General features: G+C 43.4%; 1 protein-coding gene across 1 annotated transcript in view; it reads left to right on the plus strand.

Moving 5' to 3' along the window:
* Positions 1 to 11,429: 11,429 nt before the first annotated feature.
* ccnjl (cyclin J-like) overlaps positions 11,430 to 21,819 on the plus strand; it is a 34,821-nt gene continuing 24,431 nt past the window's right edge. The window contains exons 1-2 of the mRNA XM_064978667.1: positions 11,430 to 11,525; positions 19,354 to 19,564. Coding sequence (XP_064834739.1) covers positions 11,457 to 11,525; positions 19,354 to 19,564 — 280 coding nt within the window. The 5' untranslated portion in view covers positions 11,430 to 11,456. The remainder of the gene's footprint in view (positions 11,526 to 19,353; positions 19,565 to 21,819) is intronic.

Genomic DNA, 21,819 nt, shown 5'->3' on the forward strand with positions numbered 1-21,819 from the left:
TTAGTGAGAGGAGAGCCGTCGATGAACATATTTACAATCTGACCAAAAAGTGCTGTAAGAAAGAAAACCCACATGCTTCTAAGTCAAGTCAACATGGTAATTGTACTGTATTAGCTGAGAGAGACTAAACAACAACACTGCACAGATTGGAAGAAAAAAAGTGCAGGCCAAGAGGCTAGGGTCTATTGATCTATCAAGGAAGTATAGGATCAGAGTTTTTATGGCTGTTCAGTATTGATTTCACTGTGACATGATGAAAGATGTTGAATTGAATTTCCCATCCATATTACACCCAAAACTCTTGTCTGCCAGGGCCTCTGTCAATAGTGGCCATTGCAGTCTGCCCCTGGTGATGCGTTTTTAATCTGACGACAGATGCCCTCTCAGCTTGTTCAGGCCACTCTCCTCAAGTAAACAATGGTGAGATGTAAAAGCTTACAAAAAAAAATAGCACCCACTCAAATCTTAATTTCTCCTTTGAAAATTGCAAAAGAAAATCTGTGTTTTAAGAAAGTGTTGTTTTATCTATATTACACAACTAGACATGGCAAACATCATCACAAAAAACTGTTTATGTTAGAAAATGAGATGACATGCCATTTTAGTTACAGAAAAAGATCATCTAGCATCTGCCCAGAAAGACACAGTTTCAATAGGGAGGGAAGAGGAGGGTTCAGAGAACCACAGGTAAATACACTGTATGCATTTTCGTTATGGAAAACATTCCATACCTTAGCAGCCCTCTGCTCTCTCACACAAATATCTGACAACGTGAAGTCCCGGTAGTCATCATCTTCATGGGTATTGTGTCCGGAATTTTCGGATTCATGTGAATCCGAGATGAGACACTGATTTTCGTCACTATTATTGATACCCAAGTTTTACTCAACCTGACAGTATGTAAGACACTCTGATCCATCTCTGGGTAGCCTTGTGCAGCTTACCCTCAGTCCTTACCCCCTGGACAGTGCAGTGTACAGTCCTGTCGTAGTGTTAAGTGTTCTGCTGTTGCAGTCCGGTAGGCAGCAGTCTTACAGCCAGGTGTGAGGCATCTCCTGTGGATGAGCCTGAACAGAGAAGCACTTGGGAGGGTACATGGCTGGGAATTGCAGTGAGTGGTAGGGCATGGCACACGCTGGTGGCAGGACTGCTGTAGGCACCGTCTGCTGTGGCAGCAGCACTTCCACGTACTGGCAGGTCTCTGGATCAAACAGCATCTTGCGCTGAGGTGGAAGTTGGGGAACGTCGATGTAGAAACATCTCCCCGTCTCCGGGTCCATCAGCATGTGTCGGGGTCCCTGTCCGTAAACCTGACCTCCAGCTATCTCAGGATATGCTAAGCCTGCACTGCCCTGCCTGTACTCTGTGCTGAACGGGGCCATGAAACCCTGTGTGCTGCACAGGTACTGCTGTTGTTGTGTGTCTGGGGAGGGCATTTTGTTTTCTCCATTCCCTGCTGGCTGTGGGGGTGAGAATTCTTCTCCCCTCAGCAGTTGGACTGGCTGGTTTTGAGGGGGAGGCTGCATCAGGACAGGGGCCTGTATGAAAGTCATCTTTCCAACGTGGGTTTGAATTGTCTGGTAGTTCATGGGGTTTGGTGTATGGAAGAAGGGAGACATCAGTGGCTGTGGAGTCCCAGTGGTGTTGAGCTGTACACAGGCAGGGGAAGGTGTGCAAGTGAGTGTAGTTTGACCCTGGGATCTGGGAGGAGGGCCATGGTTTTGGCTGCTATCCTTGGCACTGGAACACGTTGTAACTGAGGGCTGATACTGTTCTGGCTGGTACACGTGTGCTGCTGATGAGTAATATGTTGGAACTAAAGTAAAACTATTTGTGGCAGGTGCTTGTGGGGATTTCTGTTTCTCATTGGTGGTGCCTGTTCTTTCACACCATTGCTGATTAGACTTACTGGGGGGCTCCACTGAAGACCAGGTCTGCCGAAGCATCTCTTTTGAACTTGCATTGGCATTACTACTCAGGTTATCAGACTGGTTGATATTGGGTCGGCTGCCTCTTTTCTCAATAGATTTTGCAAGGCTTTGGGGTGTGATATTTGTAAATCCAGTGTTAGGAATTGTGTCTTGTGATTCATGGAGAGCTGTGGCTTTGGTTACATATCCCTTGGGGGTGGTGTAAAGTGAAGTTGTATCCACGACCTTCAAAGGTGCCGATGGGAACACTTTCTTCACTAATAGCTTTTCATTAGGCCCGGGTGCTCTGACCCCGCAGGCCTCTCTGTGGCTGACCTGGTCATACACAGACTGCTGATAGAAGGACAGGAGACTGTCCTCTTTTCCCAAAATGGTGTCCGCTGCGTTTTTGAAAGACAGGTTGTAGGTATTTTTCACCAGCCTCCTCACATCCCTCACCACATGTACTGGGGCCTTGGCTTTAAATATCTCCTGTGTCCCCATGTTCCCAGACTGTCCCACAAACTTGACTTCTCCCCTGTCCCCCGTCTCTATCGCCTTTCCTGATACACCTTCAGGAATTAGTGGCTGCTGACTGACTTGACTGCCCCAGAGTGTATCAGTCCTCTGTAGATCCTTAGGCAGGGGGTTCTGTTGTTTATGGACCCCTTGCCCCCTGTTGCATTCCTCTGGTGTGTTTTTCACCGGAGCCTGTTTGCCTCCAGATCTGCTTGAACCAGCACATGTGCTCCGCGTTTTGCCCTTTGCTGAGTCACAAGATAGTCTGTCCCCTGGGCTCCGGTTAGCGTACGGCAGAGCCCCATCCCTGGGGTTTTGCCTTTCTATTTCCTCACTTTCCAGAGTGGAGGCTATTTCAGCCCTCTTAGTGCTGGTGCTCTGAAACTCAGACCCTCCAAAGCTGCTCACGAGAGAAACAGAGTTCTGTTTGTAAAGCGACTTTTGGTGTGTTTTAGCGCTCGCAACCTGATGGTATTGGATCGAGTGACTCTGTCTATGTGAATCAATAGAGCTCATATCAGTTGTGCTGATCTCTTTGGCTGCCAGAGGGCTCTGGTGACAGTTCTTACCGTTATTCCGGACCTCTAGTGGTGCGAAGGCTCCTTCGTTCACTTCAGTTTTGTTTTGTAGATTCAGCTCACACTGCATCTTCTTTGACAGGACACTCTTGATGATACAGGAGGCCATTTTGGTTTTTGTGGAGGTCTCGTCCAGGGACATCGACTTCTGGAGCCTCTGCTTTCGCTCGGCCTGAGCTGTCCTATTCTCCGACTCCATCCCATGTGACTCCTGGTGGAAAGTTGCTGGGGTGCTGTGCTGACGCATGAACACGTCCCTGCGGTGGCTGGCTGTACTGGGTGTACATTGGGCTTCATTTGTCACCTCTCCCTTATCACTGTCTTGTGATTCCGCCGTGTTACGTCTCTTCAGTTGGATTTGCCTCTTGGGAACAGTTTTTGTTCCCCCTCTGTACACCTCACCCTGGTTTTCCATAGCCACATCAATGCATTCGAAGCTGCCAGTTTCTGAGCATGCTGTTGTGCTTTGGATGTTAGCTGAGACAACCGAGGACTGCTGGAGGGAGATATCATCTTCTGACCAATCGCTGACTGGAGACGGCTGGGTCAAGGACCTACAGCTGGAGTTGTAGACATCCAAATAGTCTGCCTGGGGGCAGTAGTGTTTGCTGAAGGCCAGGTCTCTGTCTGCCTTATAGAACTTGGTGGACATGGTGGATGGCTCACCGCTGTGTTGTAGAACCCCTTGGAGCCGCCAGGTGCTTCTACAGCGTTTCTGAGGGAGCAGACTGAATCTCCAGGTGTCTTGATGGCTGTCCGTTGGCAAGCTCAGGGATCCGGGAGGTCTCTGCCGTTGGTGTTGCTGCCCGGTTGCGAGGGAACACTCTGAATAACAACACGCCGGGATTCCTGACTGCAGCTCGCCGACTGTGAGTGTCGAGATGCAGCTTGCAGGCGCTTTTCTATTCCTGGCTCTGAGTGACAGCTCAGTCTGCTCCTCTCTATTGCTGGCCCCCATGCAGTCCAGCCCCTCCCCCTCATCCTCCTGACCACCGTCCGGGGGGGGGCTGCTAAGGAGTTCAAGCAGTACCACAGATACTGGGACCCTTTTCCTGCTTTCTACCATATATTGTGGAATCCTCATTTGGCTTTCTGCCCAAGTGTTCTCGTCCCCTGTCCTGGTTGTATTGGTTTACTTTTGGTCTGATCAAAATAGTCTTGGAGGTGTATCTGGGTTGAGAGGATCAGAGCCCCTTATTGGTGTCAGTATCAGGGAGGGCGCCAGCCACAGTGCCCCTTAAGGTATCGCATTTTTTGGATGCAGAAGTTTTATCTGATGTTTCACCTGACCCGTCTGTACTCTCTCCCTCCTCTGTCAGGTTGGTTATACAGGGCTCAGGCAGTAGAGTAGCATCACTAACTTGAGATAAAGGTGGTGTTAGCGGGGCTGAGACTAGAGGTTGGCGCTCAGGACACAGTTTGTCATTTGGTTCTTCCACCTCTCCAAAATCACTTAGTGAACATAGGGCAGCGCAGTAGGAACTAGTCGAATCGCTGACGTCATCAGTTGGCGCTAATGTCCTTGTCCTCCTCCTCGTCAATGATATCACATGGAGAGGTTATTCTGACATCTCTACTGCCACAGTGCTCTATTTTAAATGAGGTGTAGGATGCTGTCTTACTTTCTAAGTCACACTCTTAATAGTTCTTCAGGGTTCAAGGCTTGATTCAGTCAAGTAAATCAGAATTACAGAAAGAAAAAACATTATTATTTGAATTTTAAATGTTGATGGCTTTGAATGAGATGAAATTACATCCTAACATGCAACTACACAGTTTTTAATCAAGTTTTGTTTATAGGCAATTCAATGCTAACAGAGTGATGCTGAGACTAAGATTTTTTAAATGTCAAGCAAAAACCAATAATTGCAAAGTTAAGCCATACAAGTGTATGCACAAAGACTACTTTTAACCATTTCTACATATATATATATTTTACAAAAACACCTTTACTTGAAGAACAGTGCAAGAACAGTTGGTAACAACAATTTTGTAAGTAGTTCTTGTGAAATACAGTACCAGTCAAAAGTTTGGACACACCAACTCATTCAAGGGTTTTTCTTCATTTTTACTATTTTCTACATTGTAGTGAAGACATCACAACAATGAAATAACACATATGGAATCATGTAACAACCACAAAAGTGTTAAACAAATCAAATTCTATAAATTCAAAGTAGCCACCCTTTTCCTTAATGACAGCTTTGCACACTCTTGGCGTTCTCTCAATCAGCTTCATGAGGTAGTCACCTGGAATGCATTTCATTTAACAGGTGTGCCTTGTTAATTTGTGGAATTTCTTTCTTTCTTAATGCATTTGAGCCAATCAGTTGTGTTGTGACAAGGTTGGGGTGGTATACAGAAGAGAGCCCTATTTGGTAAAAGACCAAGTCAATATTATGGCAAGAACAGCTCAAATAAGTGAAGAGAAACGACAGTCATTCATTACTTTAACACATAAAGGTTAGTCAATGCGGAAAATTTCAAGAACTTTTAAAGTTTCTTCAAGTGCAGTTGCAAAAACCATAAAGCGCTATGATGAAACTGGCTCTCATGTGGACCGCCACAGGAACAGAAGACCCAGAGTTATCTCTGCTGGAGAGGATAAGTTCATTAGAGTTACCAGCCTCAAATAAATGTTTCTCAGAGTTCAAGTAACAGACACATATCAACATCAGCTGTTCAGAGGAGACTGCGTGAATCAGGTCTTCATGGTAAAATTGCTCCAAAGAAACCACGACTAAAGGACACCAATAAGAAGAAGAGACTTGCTTGGGCCAAGAAACACAAGCAATGGACTTTAGACTGGTGGAAATCTGTCCTTTGGTCTGATGAGTCCAAATTTGAGATGTTTGGTTCCAACCGCCGTGTCTTTGTGAGACGCAGAGTAGGTGAATGGATGATCTCTGCATATGTGGTTCCCACCGTGAAACATGGAGGAGGAGGTGTGATGGTGTGGGAATGCTTTGCTGGTGACACTGTCAGTGATTTATTTAGAATTCAAGGCACACTTAACAAGCATGGCTACCACAGGATTCTGTAGGGATACGCCATCCCATCTGGTTAGTAGGACTATAATTTGTTTTTCAACAGGACAATGACCCAAAACACACCCCCAGGCTGCGTAAGGGCTATTTGACCAGGAAGGAGAGGGATGGAGTGCTGCATCAAATGACCTGGCCTCCACAATCGCTCAACCTAATTGAGATGGTTTAGGATGAGTTGGACCGCAGGGTCAAGGACAGGCAGCCAACAAGTTCTTAGCATATGTGGGGACTCCTTCAAGACTTCTGGAAAAGCATTCCTCATGAAGGTGGTTGTGAGAATGCCAAAAGTGTGCAAAGCTGTCATCAAGGCAAAGGGTGGCTACTTTGAAGAATCTCAAATATATTTGGATTTGTTTAACACTTTTTTGGTTACTACATGATTCCTTGTGTTATTTCATAGTTTTGATGTCTTCCTTATTATTCTACAATGTAGAAAATAGTAAAAATAAATAAAAACCTTTGAATGAGTAGGTGTGTCCAAACTTTTGACTGGAACTGTGGTTGTATGGTTTTGTTTAACTTTGCAATCATTGGTTTTTGTTTGACATGCATTTTAAATAGAAAAATCTAAGTCTCAGCATCACTCTATCACTGCCTAATTTCCCTTATCTTACTTTCCTAATCTATTTTTGTATATCAAAATGTAAAAGTATCAAATAAAATGTATCTGGGTAATAGTAAATGTATATTATCTACATTATCTTTGAAACCTCTATCAGGGTTGTGACATTTTGTGAAAATGCAGTTATTAGGTGAGAATCTGAAGGTATCTGATCTGACCTGTAGGAATTCTCCAGTTGAACGTGTGTTTGTAGAAGATAGTGCTTGTTGAAAGTGTCTGCAAAAGTGACACTTCCATTAAGACGTCTATGATCTACAGTTACCTTCATGTGAACTAGAAGGAGGCCCCCCTCATGTCATGTCAGCCTGAGCCCTCTGACCAGATCCTAAAGCCCAGTCTGGAGAAAACTCTTCACACATCAACCACCACTCCAGTCAAATCCTCCTCCAACAAAACCTGAAACAAAAGAACCACACGCCTTTAAATGTCAAGAGATCTGAAATGTTACAAAAATAGAAAGACACAAACAAATCACCAGGCCAACCAAAATAAATGGATGACTGGATGACTGTCTGACCTTCTTTTCTCTCCTCCTGAGGTTTGGCCTGGGGCTATGTGGTCCAGGCCCAGTGGGAGCTGAAACGACGGCGTGGCAGTTAGCTCTAGCAGCAGGTGCTGGTTGGGTTGTACTGGAGCTGAGCATACCACTGGAATCCACCTAGCATGGCCAGCGTACTCACAGTCACAGGGCTGGCTATAAATAGCCCCTGAAGCCCCATAACACTATCATCAGTGAGATAGGCCTGGGGTTCTGTGGGTGCGTTGCGCGGGGAAGTGCTGGGCCACTAAATGGCTCCTGTACATTGAATCTTTGTTATTTGACGGTAGGGATACTGTAGGTATAGGAGGAACCTATACGTTTCCTTAATAGGGTCGTTCCACAAAATGAGTTCCTTTTGCATCTCTTTGATATTTTAAGTAGAACTTGTTCACCAATATTGAATTTGAAAAGGCTGTTATATTAAATGTACTTCCATTTATACCTATCACATGGGGAGGGGGGTTCAGGTACTAAGTTGTAAATATAGAAAAAAGGAGTTGCCTGGTAATGTGTATGTATCTTTCAAATTTTGGAATGTTCTCAAACCATTACTGTCCATGATATCGGCAAGGGTAGGGATTCCACATTTGGACCTGCATTGTAAATAATAATTTGTTCTTCACTGACTTGCCTAGTTAAATAAAGTTTAAATAAAATAAATAAATATGGCAACAGACTGATTTAAAGATTAAATCATTCATATTTTTTTAAATTAGGGGGATGCAAAAAGCCGCCCCAAAAAATCTGATTTTTAATATGAATAAAGACTTGCCAGTGCCAAAATTCAGCATTTTGGTTTGTCCCCCTGTCAACCCTGAGTCACTTCTGGGAAGTTTTTTTTTAACCCACTTAATCACTAAATTTGAAGTTTCACCATCGTTGTAAAGCGCTAGTTATTTTGTTGCTTTGACAAAGTCATTTCTGAAGATTATTATTTATTTCTCTCCCTTGTTTTAATGTCACCCTGTTACATAAACTGCACTCTCATTTTAATATGGTGAAAACTATTCATTTTTAAATATGTATTTAAAAAAAAGAAACATTGAACATCTAATAGTCAAATCATAGAGTAATAGCAGGTGAGCTGGTTCTACTCTTTTTTGCAATTTTCTGGTATTTTGTGGTGGAAAACTGAGTGGGTTGAGCAAAACACGTAGACCCTGTTACCCATAGATGGACAGGCTAGAAATGTTTTAGCAGTTCATTTTTTGGGGTGAAGCTTGCATTCAATTGCTACTCCATGTTGCACACAACAAGCTTCCATTCTCCCTGTCATGAGGACATTTATGGCTGATTTAAGAAGTAATTGTCAACCCTGTTACTTTATTTGGCACTTAATAGGAACTTACCATAGTCATACTTTTTTATTTAACCTCTTGAGATGGAAATACCTATTTTTATGAAGTTGAACATGTGCTATTTATGACAGAATGTTAACATTTTGTGAAATCATTTTTTTATTTTTTTTTACCAAGTTACACTTCTCAAAAGGCACTGAATTGTTGGACGACCTAGAACAAGTTACATTTCTCAAAAGGCACCGGATTTAGGTTGATGTAATAATGAATAAATATATACGTAAGGACACATAGTGGGCACATTATAGATATATTAACTTTGATAGTTATAGTATAAGTGTTTCTTTTTTTTGCAAGTTTTGTCTTATTGACTGTTGTTGTAGCAGTGCTGCTGTGGGATCATGAATCAGCAGTTGAGAAATCCCCCTGTGTTAAATGTGTCATGGTGCTGTGCCAAACGTCCCTGCTGGGCCATGCGCCTGATGGGACACGACCATACCAACCATACCAAGAAGACAGGGAATGGACATTTGGTCCAATTTACCATGGCAGCGCCAAATAGTTTGGTGGCATGGCATTCACAGCATTTCAATGAGCTATCTGGTATTGCTGTGTGTGCTAAAGCCCCACTCTGCTAGATGTCTGTGGTGTGCAAAGCCCCAGTCACTGCAGATCAGCTGGGATCAACTGTAACACTATGGTGTTAACTTATGTGTCTGGGGTGACTGAGGGGGTCTGTATGTGGGAATGGCCCTACAGTGATGGACAGGGTATGATTACTCCTGGATTCTTCACGCCTTATTAGTTTGCATGCTCTCTTGCACTCTTCTAAACAAATACAAATTTGAACACATTTCATCAAATTATGCAGACCTGGTCCAATGGAAAATGCCTGATACATAACCCTACAGATCATAAATGTTTAGGCTTTAACAGTCACATTCTGTTAAAGGTCCCCAAAGCACACACATCACTGGGTCTCTCGTCTTTTCGGTTCGCTGCAGCTAGCGACTGGAGCGAGCTGCAACAAACACTCAAACTGGACAGTTTTATCTCAATCTCTGCATTCAAAGAATCAATCATGGACACTCTTACTGATAGCTGTGGCTGCTTTGCGTGATGTATTGTTGTCTCTACCTTCTTGCCCTTTTTGCTGTTGTCTGTGCCCAATAATGTTTGTACCATGTTTTGTGCTGTTGTCATGTTACTACCATGCTGTGTTGTCATGTGTTGCCGCCTTGCTATGTTGTTGTCTTTAGGTCTCTCTTGTCGTGATGTGTGTTTTGTCCTATATATGTTTTTTATAAAGAAAATAAGCCCAGCCCCCGTAGGATGTATTTTTGCCTTTTGGTAGGTCGTCATTGTAAACAAGAATTTGTCCTTAATTGACTTGCCTAGTTAAATAAAGGTTAAATAAAATAAATATGGCAACAGGCTGTGCAATCATGGAAAATATGTATGTTATTGATGTAGAAATCCAAACAAACCCCCCACCCCCACACGCACATGAACATTTACTCAGCAATAACATGAAAGTATCTCTCTAAAAACGCAATAAAGTATGTCCAGGATGATGAAAATGGATCCATGGCAAACATCGATTAGTTCATGTGCCACCTGTTGGTCAAACAGAGAAATGGCATAAGAATCATAATGTGGAATCATAATGCCATTGTCCTACATACATGGTCTGATTGCATTGCAACACTGATGCAGGTTTTGGTGTAATTCCTCTAGTTCACAAAAAATAGGATATAGATTATTATTATTGAAACATATTATAATAAGTTTGTCCAGACATATAGGCCTACGACCTGTACCACTATCGTTCAATAGCTTAATGTATTTTCAAATAGGCCTGATCTCCCCAGAATATAAAACACGAAGTTCAAATCCTGTAACAATGTAGCCTACAAGTATGGATGTTACATAGAATATCCACCCCAATATTATTTTAGTTGAGGGCGCTATCTTTATATGCAGAGACCATTCCAGTTTTTCTCCATACTAAGAGGGAGAGCGGCGTGTGGTTAGTTGTCTGACCGAGTTCCATTGAGATCGAGGATCACATCACAGGGGGCGAATGAAGAGGGGCGTAAATAAAAACAAACATAATTCAACCACAATATCCCGGTCTTTAGGTGTGGGTTCTTGACGATTAAACTAAGAGTTGGTTATTTTGCTGATATTTTCCTGTTGGGAAACTGTCGGCGAAGGATTTAATCTCAGATTGCGGCTGGTCTGAAACAAAGGGGTCTGGGACTCCGGAGTGTTGCAGTGTTCAGTGGTAAAAGCAGGTTGAAAGGTAACGTTTTAATAGATATTAGCCTAAAAATATAACTCGTTTTGCACGTTGTGGACTAACCTTTCCAACAGTTTCCGTTGTACAGTCATGTTGCGTTGGACAATTCTCAGAAATATCCGATTGGTAGTTCATAACTTTCTAGCGGTTAGGTGAATTGCCACGCGTGGTAAATTAAGCCAAGTAACAATTTATGTGAACGAAGCCGACAATTTACATGTGTCTGAACATTAGCATACCTTTTGCAATACCGATTGTGAGTGAGGTGCTTGCTTTTTAGATTGGCTAATGTTTTAGGGTAGCCTACATATTCATTTAATTACCCAAGTGTAATAAACTGCAATCCGCTAGAGCACCTGGTGGTTTCTTAACTCGATGACTGCACACGTCCAACATACTACTATGACAGTTTGAGTGCATTATTTTTGCTGCAAAATCCAAATGGTTTGGGTACCACTGAAATAACGCATTAACTCATACAACAATTAAAGTGAAACGTGTCAGTTTTCCTACATTTGCCATGATGAATGAGATGATACCAGTGATGTAGAATCGTTTGGACAGGGATCTAATCAGTTTCTGGACACTGCTCGATGTTTTCTTCAGGGTGGACCGTGGGCACGACTCACTACTGGCAAGATGGAACGGGAGGGGCAGTGGTGGAAGAGCCAGCTCGCTGCAGACATCCACCAGTCTTTACGAATAAAGGTGAACGTCTCATTCTTATTATTTGATGGTTCTTGAAAACGTCTTGAAATAGAGATTATATTGAACGGACATCCTAAATGGTAATTTGTCATATTGACAATGCTTATTTTGAGCAAATCCTGGGCATATGAGCTGATGCCTCCAGCTAAACTAAGAGGAGATCTGTGTTGTGTTCGGATGGGTGGAAGAGGTTAGTTCTAGGCAAACGTTGGGTTGTTGTTTGTCTGTGTTGACTGGATTAGGGAGCACAGAGGACCTGACTACTCCACTCTGCTGCTTTTTGACTGTAACACCAGTGTGTTACACTTAAGCAATAAGGCCCGAGTGGGTGTGGTATATGGCCACTGCGAAGGGCTGTTCTTATGCATGAAGCAACACGGAGTGCCTGGATACAGCCCTGGTTTATTGGCCTTGTACCACAAACCCGCGAGGTGCCTTATTGCTATTATATACCAACGTAATTAGAGCAGTAAAAATAAATGTTTTGTCATATCCGTGGAATACACTTGGGAAATTGTGTTTCCATAGCTAGGGCTGACTGTGAGAACTTTTGTGAAGGGGCGTCAGGGTAGCCTAGTGGTTGGAGCGTTGGACTAGTAACCGAAAGGTTGCAAGTTCGAATCCCCGAGCTGACAAGGTACAAATCTGTCGTTCTGCCCTTGAACAGGCAGTTAACCCACTGTTCCTAGGCCGTCATTGAAAATAAGAATTTGATCTTAACTGACTTGCCTAGTAAAATAAAGGTAAAAAAAAAGAAGAAAAAAAAAAGAGCAGAATCAACAACCTCAGCATAATTAAAACAGCTTCTTTGTGAGAAGGTGTAACCTCACAGTTAGCCAATGTTATGTAAATGCCAGCTGAAAAGTACCAGTGGCCTTGCCTTGGCCCCAACTTAGAGCAGGCCCGCCGGAGCTATGGCTCAGTGAGACAGTTCCTCAGTGGAAATGTGCCAACATGGCTCGCTCTGGCTGTTTGTGGCTGTTTATAGCCCGGCTGTATATCATGCCCACTTCCTGTAGGAACTGCTAAATGGAAGCTCTTTGTCTGTATGTGGAGCATTTGCTTTTATCCTGATTCCAGTACCGCTCTCTTGCCAAAGACTCAACATTATTATACTGAACAAAAATATAAACGCAACATGCAAAGTGTTGGTGCCATGTTTCATAAGTTGAAATAAAAGATCCCAGAAAGCCTTGTTCTGGGGACAATAAAAGGCCACAACACAATGCCACAGATGTCTCAAGTTTTGAAGGAGTGTGGAGTGTCCACCAGAGCTGTTGCCAGAGAATTGAATGTTCATTTCTCCACTATAAGCTGCCTCCAACGTCGTGTTAGAGAATTTGTCAGTATATCCGAGCAGCCTCACAACCAGCGACCACCACGTTTAACCTTGCCAGTCCAGGACCTCAACATTCAGCTTCTTCACCTGTGGGATTGTCTGAGACCAGCCATCCTGACAGCTGATGAAACTGAGTAGTATTTCTGTCTGCAATAAAGCACTTTTGGGTGGAAAACTCAGTTTGATTGGCTGGGCCTGGCTCCCAAGTTGATGGGCCTATGCCTGGCTGCACCCTTGCTCAGTCATGTGAAATCCATAGATTAGGGCCAAATTAATTTATTTCAATTTACTGGTTTCCTTATTTGAAGTGTAACTCAGTAAAATCGTTGAAATTGCTGCATGTTGTTTTTATATTTTTTGTTCAGTACAGATATGAAGTCCCTCTCGTCCTGCCTGTTATCCAATAGCTAACCTTAAACACATTGACCTAAAACAGCGACAGATAATGGGGCTGAAGTGATGTATAACTTTATGCTGACATTCCTTGTTCATCGTGACGGAATGCAATCTCCAGAGTTTTGATGTTGACACACCACCCTAGTTTGAAAAAATGTACATGCTGGCCAGATCTGACTTCATCACCAGCTATTCAGAAATAGAATGTGACAGGTGAAACCTCACATATAGCATTTTCTTCACTGAATAAATACTTCAGCAAATGGATGAATAAGCGCTAAACCAGGTTATTTTTACCACAGGGACAGTGTAAAGTAACCCATTACAACTGCTCTTGTTACTGAAATTGACTAGTTTTTCCGAGTACTTGTACGTTTTTGAGGAATTTTGAAAGTCAGTAATTTTACTTGAGTAGAATTACATTTACATTTACATTTAAGTCATTTGGCAGACGCTCTTATCCAGAGCGACTTACAAATTGGTGAATTCACATTATGACATCCAGTGGAACAGCCACTTTACAATAGTGCATCTAAATCATTTAAGGGGGGGGGTGAGAAGGATTACTTTATCCTATCCTAGGTATTCCTTAAAGAGGTGGGGTTTCAGGTGTCTCCGGAAGGTGGTGATTGACAACAAACTAGACTGGTTCAAGCACACCAAGACAGTCATGAAGAGGGCACGACAAAGCCTATTCCCCTTCAGGAAACTAAAACGATTTGGCATGGGTCCTGAGATCCTCAAAAGGTTCTACAGCTGCAATATCGAGAGCATCCTCCTGACTGGTTGCATCACTGCCTGGTACGGTAATTGTTCGGCCTCTGACCGCAAGGCACTACAGAGGGTAGTGCGTACGGACCAGTACATCACTGGGGTTAAGCTACCTGCCATCCAGTACCTCTATACAAGGTGTTGTTAGAAGAAGGCCCAAAAATGGTCAAAGACCCCAGCCAGACTGTTCTCTCTACTACCGCATGGCAAGCGGTACCAGAGTACAAAGTCTAGGACAAAAAGGCTTCTCAACAGTTTTTACCCCAAGCCATAAGATTCCTGAACAGGTAATTAAATGGCTCCCGGACTATTTGCATTGTGTGCCCCCAACCCTCTTTTTACGCTGCTGCTACTCTCTGTTTATCATATATGCAAAGTCACTTTAACTATACATTCATGTACCAAACAGTGCTCCCGCACATTGGTTAACAGGGCTATCTGCATTGTGTCAAGCCACCCACCAACCCCTCTTTTACGCTACTGCTACTCTGTTCATCATATATGCATAGTCACTTTAACCATATCTACATGTACATACTACCTCAATCAGCCTGACTAACCGGTGTCTGTATGTAGCCTCGCTACTTTTATAGCCTCGCTACTTTATATAACCGGTCTTTTTACTGTCGCTTTATTTCATTACTTACCTATTGTTCACCTAATACCTTTTTATGCACTATTGGTTAGAGCCTGTAAGGTTGCATTTCACTGTAAGGTTGCATTTCACCTGTTGTATTCGGCGCACGTGACAAATAAAGTTTGATTTGGAATTATTTAGATTTGACTCAAAACTGGGTCTATACTCTAGACACCGAAAGCTCTTTTGCCGATTGTTAGTTTTATTTAAATGTCTCAGGCTTATTTGAATGTTCTGTCAACTTACAGGAGCTCCTTGTTCCTTTCTCCTTTTGTCGTCTTCCTGTGGGCGCCGCAGCTGTTTCTTGGACAGGTCTTGGAACCCATCTGGACTAGGACCCCCAGAATCCCCCTCAATGGGGTAGCTGTTGAATTGTATATAAATAACAGTACTTCTTCTTGAGTAGGATATCTCAGTACTCTTTCCACCCTTTTTTAAAATGGCTTTGAATGTTTAAACCCTGTCAAACTGCAGCAACCTTGTACTTGTTCATATGAGTTCTATTTTAAAACTAAACTAATTGTGGGGGGGGTCTTTACACGTACAAAGAGACAAGAACTGCGATTGAACAATAGAACTAACAGGTCTGAGCTTGCTTTACGCAGGCTTGCATCTTGTAGGCCTTTGCATCTGTAATTGAAAAGTTACGCACACAGTATGTCATCACTATGGTGTTGATGAATTAATTCCAGTTATCAAGTCCAGTCTAGTTTAGGATTGAAGAGTCCTAGGTAGCCTAGCCACCCAACGTTTGAATATAAACCAAATTTCGTCACATTCACATTTTCTATTAGCACAAATAAATTAGCCTGTTTTAGGCTATAATTACAGAACATAGCTTAGGCTATAAATGCATGATGTTACTGCTTCGGTTTCCCCTGGCCAGAGGGGATCAGATTACATAGGCGTCTCTAGGCTACCTGCAGCTGTGGTTTGTTATCAGTACCCTACAGTTGATCAGACTGAAGCACAGATTAATTGAGCACGAGTTGACAAATCATGAGGAAAATTTATAAAATTGAATGTGCACAAGACATCGCTCTACTGCTGTATATGTACAATTATAAACTGAGTGGTTTGAGCACTGAATGCTGATTGGCTGACAGTCGTGTTATATCAGGCCATATATCACGGGTATGACAAACATTTATTTTTACTGCTCTAATTACATTGGAAACCAGTTTATAATAGCAATAAGACACCTTGGGGGTTTGTGGTTTATGGCCAATATACCACAGCTAAGGGCTGTATCCAGGCACTCCTTGTTGTGTTTTGCATAAGAACAGCCCATAGCCATAGTATATTGGCCATATACCACACCCCCCCGGGCTTTATTGCTAAGGTATATCAGTCACCAGTGACTTCATCAGCTGCCTGTTGCTAGCTCGCTTCGCTGACAAACACAGGGATCAAATTTTTGCTAGCTATCTGATGTTGTGCACTGATAAACAGCGTGAAGCTTCAGTTTGTAACTTATTTACGATAATTTGACAGCTTGCTGATGAAGTTGTAGACATGTTCCCAGCAGTCAGTCTGTTCTTCAGCATGTTTCCAAAGCATGGATCGCTACATTCTAACGTTGGTCGGCTAAAAGCAAAGTGCAGCAGAAGACTCGATAGGAGCACAGAATTTTTCCAACTTAATGACGATGACGTACAGAGTGCTTATTTATATCCGTGGCAAATCATTTTAAAGATGCACATTTCCTACTAACGTAACAGCATTGTTGCGTAAAGTATTTGTCAAGTTTTTATGTTTCCCTTTATTAAGATGTCCGAGGCCTGTTGGTGGTAGTTCTGTGATAACTGCACTGTGATTTACGTTTTGTGGAAGAAAAACAACTTTGTTTTTTCGGTTAGGAGATTTTTTTCTAAAAGTTAATGTCCCAATTTTGTAAAAACGTTCATACCTGTAGTCTAAACAATTGTGCTTTGTCCCTTTTTTTCCCAATACTTTTGTGTCTATTTTTTATTAAACCAAATTATGTGCTGGGGCAGAAGCCAGTTCACCACACGTTTGCTGGCGGCCCTGCTGTGCTGATCTCTGCAACATGGACAGACGGAAATCGCCACACGATTCTACAAATTAAAAAACGTATATGTATGATCTTTTGAGACAGAAACTTTACATTATTAGATATTACGACATATGGGTAGGACATTTCAATACTCGTTCCACCCCTGCACAAGGGCATGGTGTTTTATGAGAGCTTGATGCACAAACCATTCTTTCCCACTGACTGTTGCTATGGAGGCCTTTACCTCTGTCGTCTACTCACCGAAGGATGTTCAATGTATTAATAGCACTTCTCTGCAAGAAGTCAGTTTTTTTTCTGCTGGGTTGTACACTACATGACTAAAAGTATGTAGTGTACTCTGTGAACATCTCATGCCAAAATCATGGGCATTAATATGGAGTTGGTCCCCCCCTTTGCTGTTATAACAGCCTCCACTCTTCTGGGAAGGCTTTCCACTAGATGTTCGAACATTGCTGCAGGGACTTGCATTCAGCCACAAGGCAATTCCTCCTCCACCAAACTTTTCAGTTGGCACTATGCATACAGGCAGGTAGCGTTCTCCTGGCATCCGCCAAACCCAGAGAACTTGTTTCCACTGCTCCAGAGTCCAATGGCAGCAAGCTTTACACCACTCCAGCAGATGCTTAGCATTGCGCATGGTGAGCTTAGGCTTGTGTGTATGGCTGCTCGGCCATGGAAACCAATTTAATTTATTTTAAATGAGCTACAGCACTTGGCAGTCCTGTTCTGTGAGCTTATGTGGCCTACCACCTTGCGGCGGATCCGTTGTTGCTCCTAGACTTTTCCACTTCACAATAACAGCATTTACAGTTGACCAGGGCAGAAATTTGACAAACTGACTCTGGGGTAGTGGGTGCTAAGATTCTGATGGGTTTAATAACATCATCATACTTGCACAAAATTATTGTTGAATTGTGGAAGGGAATTTATTAATGAATTGGAAATTCAAAATCACTAATGTTATTGTTCCACTTGTGAACTGCATTATTGTGAAAATGCAATAAGCAGAGCGGCAACAAACGAAGCAACACAAATGAAGCAACACAAAAGTAACCGCTTCAAATTAGTGGATTCGACTATTTCAGCCACACCTGTTGCTGACAGGTGTATAAAAAACGAGCACACAGCCGTGCAATCTCCATAGACAAATATTGTCAGTAGAATGGCATTACTGAAGAGCTCAGTGACTTTCAATGTGGCACTGTCATGGGATGCCACCTTTCCAACAAGTCAGTTTGTCAAATGTCTGCCCTGCTATAGCTGTCCCGGTCAACTGTATGTGATATTATTGTGAAGTGGAAATGTCTAGGAGCAGTAATGGCTCAGCTGCGAAGCGGTAGGCCACACAAGCTCACAGAATGGGAGTGCTGAAGTGCATAGTACGTAAAATGTCTGTCCTCGGTTGCAACACTACCGAGTTCCAACGTCAGAACAAGAACTGTTTGTCGGGAGCTTCATGAAATGGGATTCCATTGCCGAGCATCCGCGCAGAAGCCTAAGATCTACATGCGCAATGCCAAGCGTCAGCTAGAGTGGTGTAAGGCTCGCCACCGTTGGAATCTGGAGCAGTGGAAATGCGTTCTCTAGAGTGATAAACCATCTGGCAGTCCGACGGACAAATCTGGGTTTGGCGGATGCCAGAAGAACGCTACCTGCCCCAATGTCAACGGTAAAGTTTGGTGAAGGAGGAATAATGGTTGGGGGCTGTTTTTCATGGTTTGGACTAGGCCCCTTAGTTCCAGTGAAGGGAAATCATAATGCTACTGCATACAATGACATACTAGACGATTCTGTGCTTCCATATATGTAGCAACAGTTTGGGGAAGACCCTTTCCTGTTTCAGCTTGACAATGCCCCCGTGCACAAAGCGAGGTCCATACAGAAATGGTTTGTCAGGATCGGTGTGGAAGAACTTGACTGGCCTGCACAGAGCCCTGACCTCAACCCCATTGAACACCTTTGGGAGCAATTGGAACGCAGACTGCGAGCCAGGCCTAATCGCCCAACATCAGTGCTCGACCTCACTAATGCTCTTGTGGTTGAATGGAAGCAAGTCCCCACAGCAATGTTCCAACATCTAGTGGAAATCCTTCCCAGAAGAGTGGAGGCTGTTATAGCAGCAAAGGGGGGACCATCTCCATATTAATGCCAATGATTTTAGAATGAGAATTCGACGAGCATGTGTCCACATGCCTTTGGTCATGTATTGTATTTCACAGAGTTTATTGAGCAATATTTTGGCCAATGGTCAAGAATGGACTGCAGTTTCTTGGCTGTGATTGACATTTGAAAGTGGACTCTTTGCACATGCTCTCACATGCCTCCTGACACGGTACTGTATTTTGTCTGTATACGCAATTCAACTCTGCAGTCTTTTTATTTATTTATTTTTATTTTACCTTTATTTAACCAGGCAAGTCAGTTAAGAACAAATTCTTATTTTCAATGACGGACTGGGAACAGTGGGTTAACTGCCTGTTCAGGGGCAGAACGACAGATTTGTACCTTGTCAGCTCGGGGGTTTGAACTCGCAACCTTCCGGTTACTAGTCCAACACTCTAACCACTAGGCTACCCTGCCGCCCCACAGTCTGCCATATCCTTACTCCCTCTCATCCTGTCTCCTCTCGTTTACCTGCTTTCCTCAGGAGCTGAAGTTGCCCACCTACAAGTCCCACTCTCCTCAGATAGGGATGCGGCGTTACTTTGCTGACCTGCTGGCTGTCCTCAGTAACCGCTACCAGCTGTGCCCAGCGGCTCGCCACCTGGCCGTCTACCTCCTGGATTTGTTCATGGACCACTACGACGTAGCAGTCCGCCAGCTCTACATCATTGCCCTCTCCTGCCTCCTCCTAGCCAGTAAGTCAGCTACTGAACTGCTAACAATAGATCTGGTAAAGATGGAACAGCAGTAGGAGTATCTGTGGTACGCCTCAAATTATAGTGACAAGTTTCAGATACTTCAGTTATAATGTCCTTCCTTTTTTGAGTAGATTTTGGTTGTTTATCCCACTCTTTTACAGAAAGTTATATTTAAATGTTTTCCACTACATTTTCCACTACAGATGTTTTTTAAAATATTTTTTTACGTGGAAAGGAAAGCAGGGAGAGTGAGCAGCACTACAGCCTATAGTGGGCTTTAAGTGGCTGTAGCTGCGTGGTTTGTCTGAGACATGTTTGGTGACAGCTGTGTGTTTAAGAGGCCATGCCCTCCCCTGGTCCCTCAGACCTCTGTCAGTCACCAAGGGAACTTATCACGTGTACAAACCATGAGGCCTGCGTTACCCACAACCCTTGCCGGCATAGTAATTATAGCTGTTGGAGAGAAGAATCAAATCTTATGTCACGTACGCTGAAATACGGTGAAATACTTACTTCCAATCCCTTAACCAAAACTTGATTTTTTTTTTAAATGGCATTGAAGAAAATATTTACTAAATAATCTAAAGTAAAAAGTAACACAATAATGAGGCTATATACAGGAGGTACCAGTACCAAGTCAACGTGTGGGGGTACAGGTTAGTCGAAGTAATTTGTACATGTCGGTAGGGGTAAAGTGACAATGGATAGGTAATATACAGCGAGTAGCAGCAGTGTAAAAACAAAGGGGGGGGTCAATGCAAATTGTTAAGGTAGCCATTTGAATAATTGTCCAACAGTCTTATGGCTTGGGGGTAGAAGCTGTTAAGGAGCCTTTTGGGCCTAGACTTGGTGCTCCGTTTACTTCTTGAAGTGGGGTTGCAGAGTGAACACTGACTTGGGTGACTTCAGTCTTTGACAATTTTTGTGGCCTTCCTCAGACACCGCCTAGTATATAGGTCCTGGTTAGTAGGAAGGTTGGCCCCAATAATGTACTGGGCCGTACGCACTACCCTCAGTAGGGCCTTATAGTCGGATGCCGAGCAGTTGCCATACCAGGCGGTGATGCAACCGGTCAGGATGCTCTCAATGGTGCAGCTGTAGAACCTTTTGAGGATCTGGGGACCCATGCCAAATCTTTTCAGTCTCCTGAGGGGGAATAGGTGTTGTTGTGCCCTCTTCACGACTTTCTTGGTGTGTTTGGACCATGATAGTTTGTTGGTGATGTGGACACCAAGGAACTTGAAATTCTCGACATGCCGAACAGCCCTGTCAATGTCAATGGGGGCTGTTCGGCCCTCCTTTTCCTGTAGTCCACAATCATCTCCTTTGTCTTGTTCATGTTGAGGGAGAGGCTGTTGTCCTGGCACCACACTGCCAGGTCTCTGACCACCTCCCTATAGGCTGTCTCATCGGTTTTGGTGGTCAGGCCTGCCACCGTTGTCGTCAGCGAACTTAATGATGGTGTTGGAGGCGTGCTTGGGAGTGAACAGGGAGTACAGGAGGGAACTAAGCACGCATCCCTGACGGGTCCCCGTGTTAAGCATCAGCTTGGTAGATGTGTTGTTGCCTAACCTTACCCCCTGGGGGCAGCCCGTCGGGAAGACCAGGATCCACTTGCAGAGGGAGGTGTTGAGTCCCAGAGTCCTTAGCTTAGTGATTAGCTTTGTGGAGACTTCTAGAGAATAGATGGAGATGTAGACTTTATGACTGTCTATATCGGGGAATAATTGCCGTTGCAGTGAAACAACATTTTTGTTGACCAAGTAATTATTATTATTTATGTTTTTGTTTTTTTAATGTTAGGGGTGGTAGAGGTACATCTTTTTTTTTATAAAACATGTACCCACTCACTCATGCTGCCACTCAAAAGAAGAAGAAAAAACTGCAAGAAGTGCATACAGAATTGAAGTCATAATACATTCAGTATAAACAGGAAAAGAAAGAAAACATAAGTGGGCCTCTACCCCCAACCTCCTCCTTCTTCAACTCCCTCAACCCCACCCAGCCAACATTTTTCAATCCAACCCCCGGAAACCATGTTTCCCACCCCACCTAGCAACTAGGGTTGTAGTCACTCCCCAGACCAGCCACCCCCTCCCGGCGACCAGAGAGAACCCTCCCCATACCACCCCTTCCCTGTGGTCCTGAAAGCAAAGAAAGTAAAAAAGATTCAAATAGTCAGTGGGGGAAAAAGTACCCAATTGTCATACTTATAAAGATACTTTAGTAGAAAATGTAAAAGTGAAAGTCAC

This window comes from Oncorhynchus masou, chromosome 11 (genome assembly GCF_036934945.1).
Source record: "Oncorhynchus masou masou isolate Uvic2021 chromosome 11, UVic_Omas_1.1, whole genome shotgun sequence".
Classification (NCBI taxonomy): domain Eukaryota; kingdom Metazoa; phylum Chordata; class Actinopteri; order Salmoniformes; family Salmonidae; genus Oncorhynchus; species Oncorhynchus masou.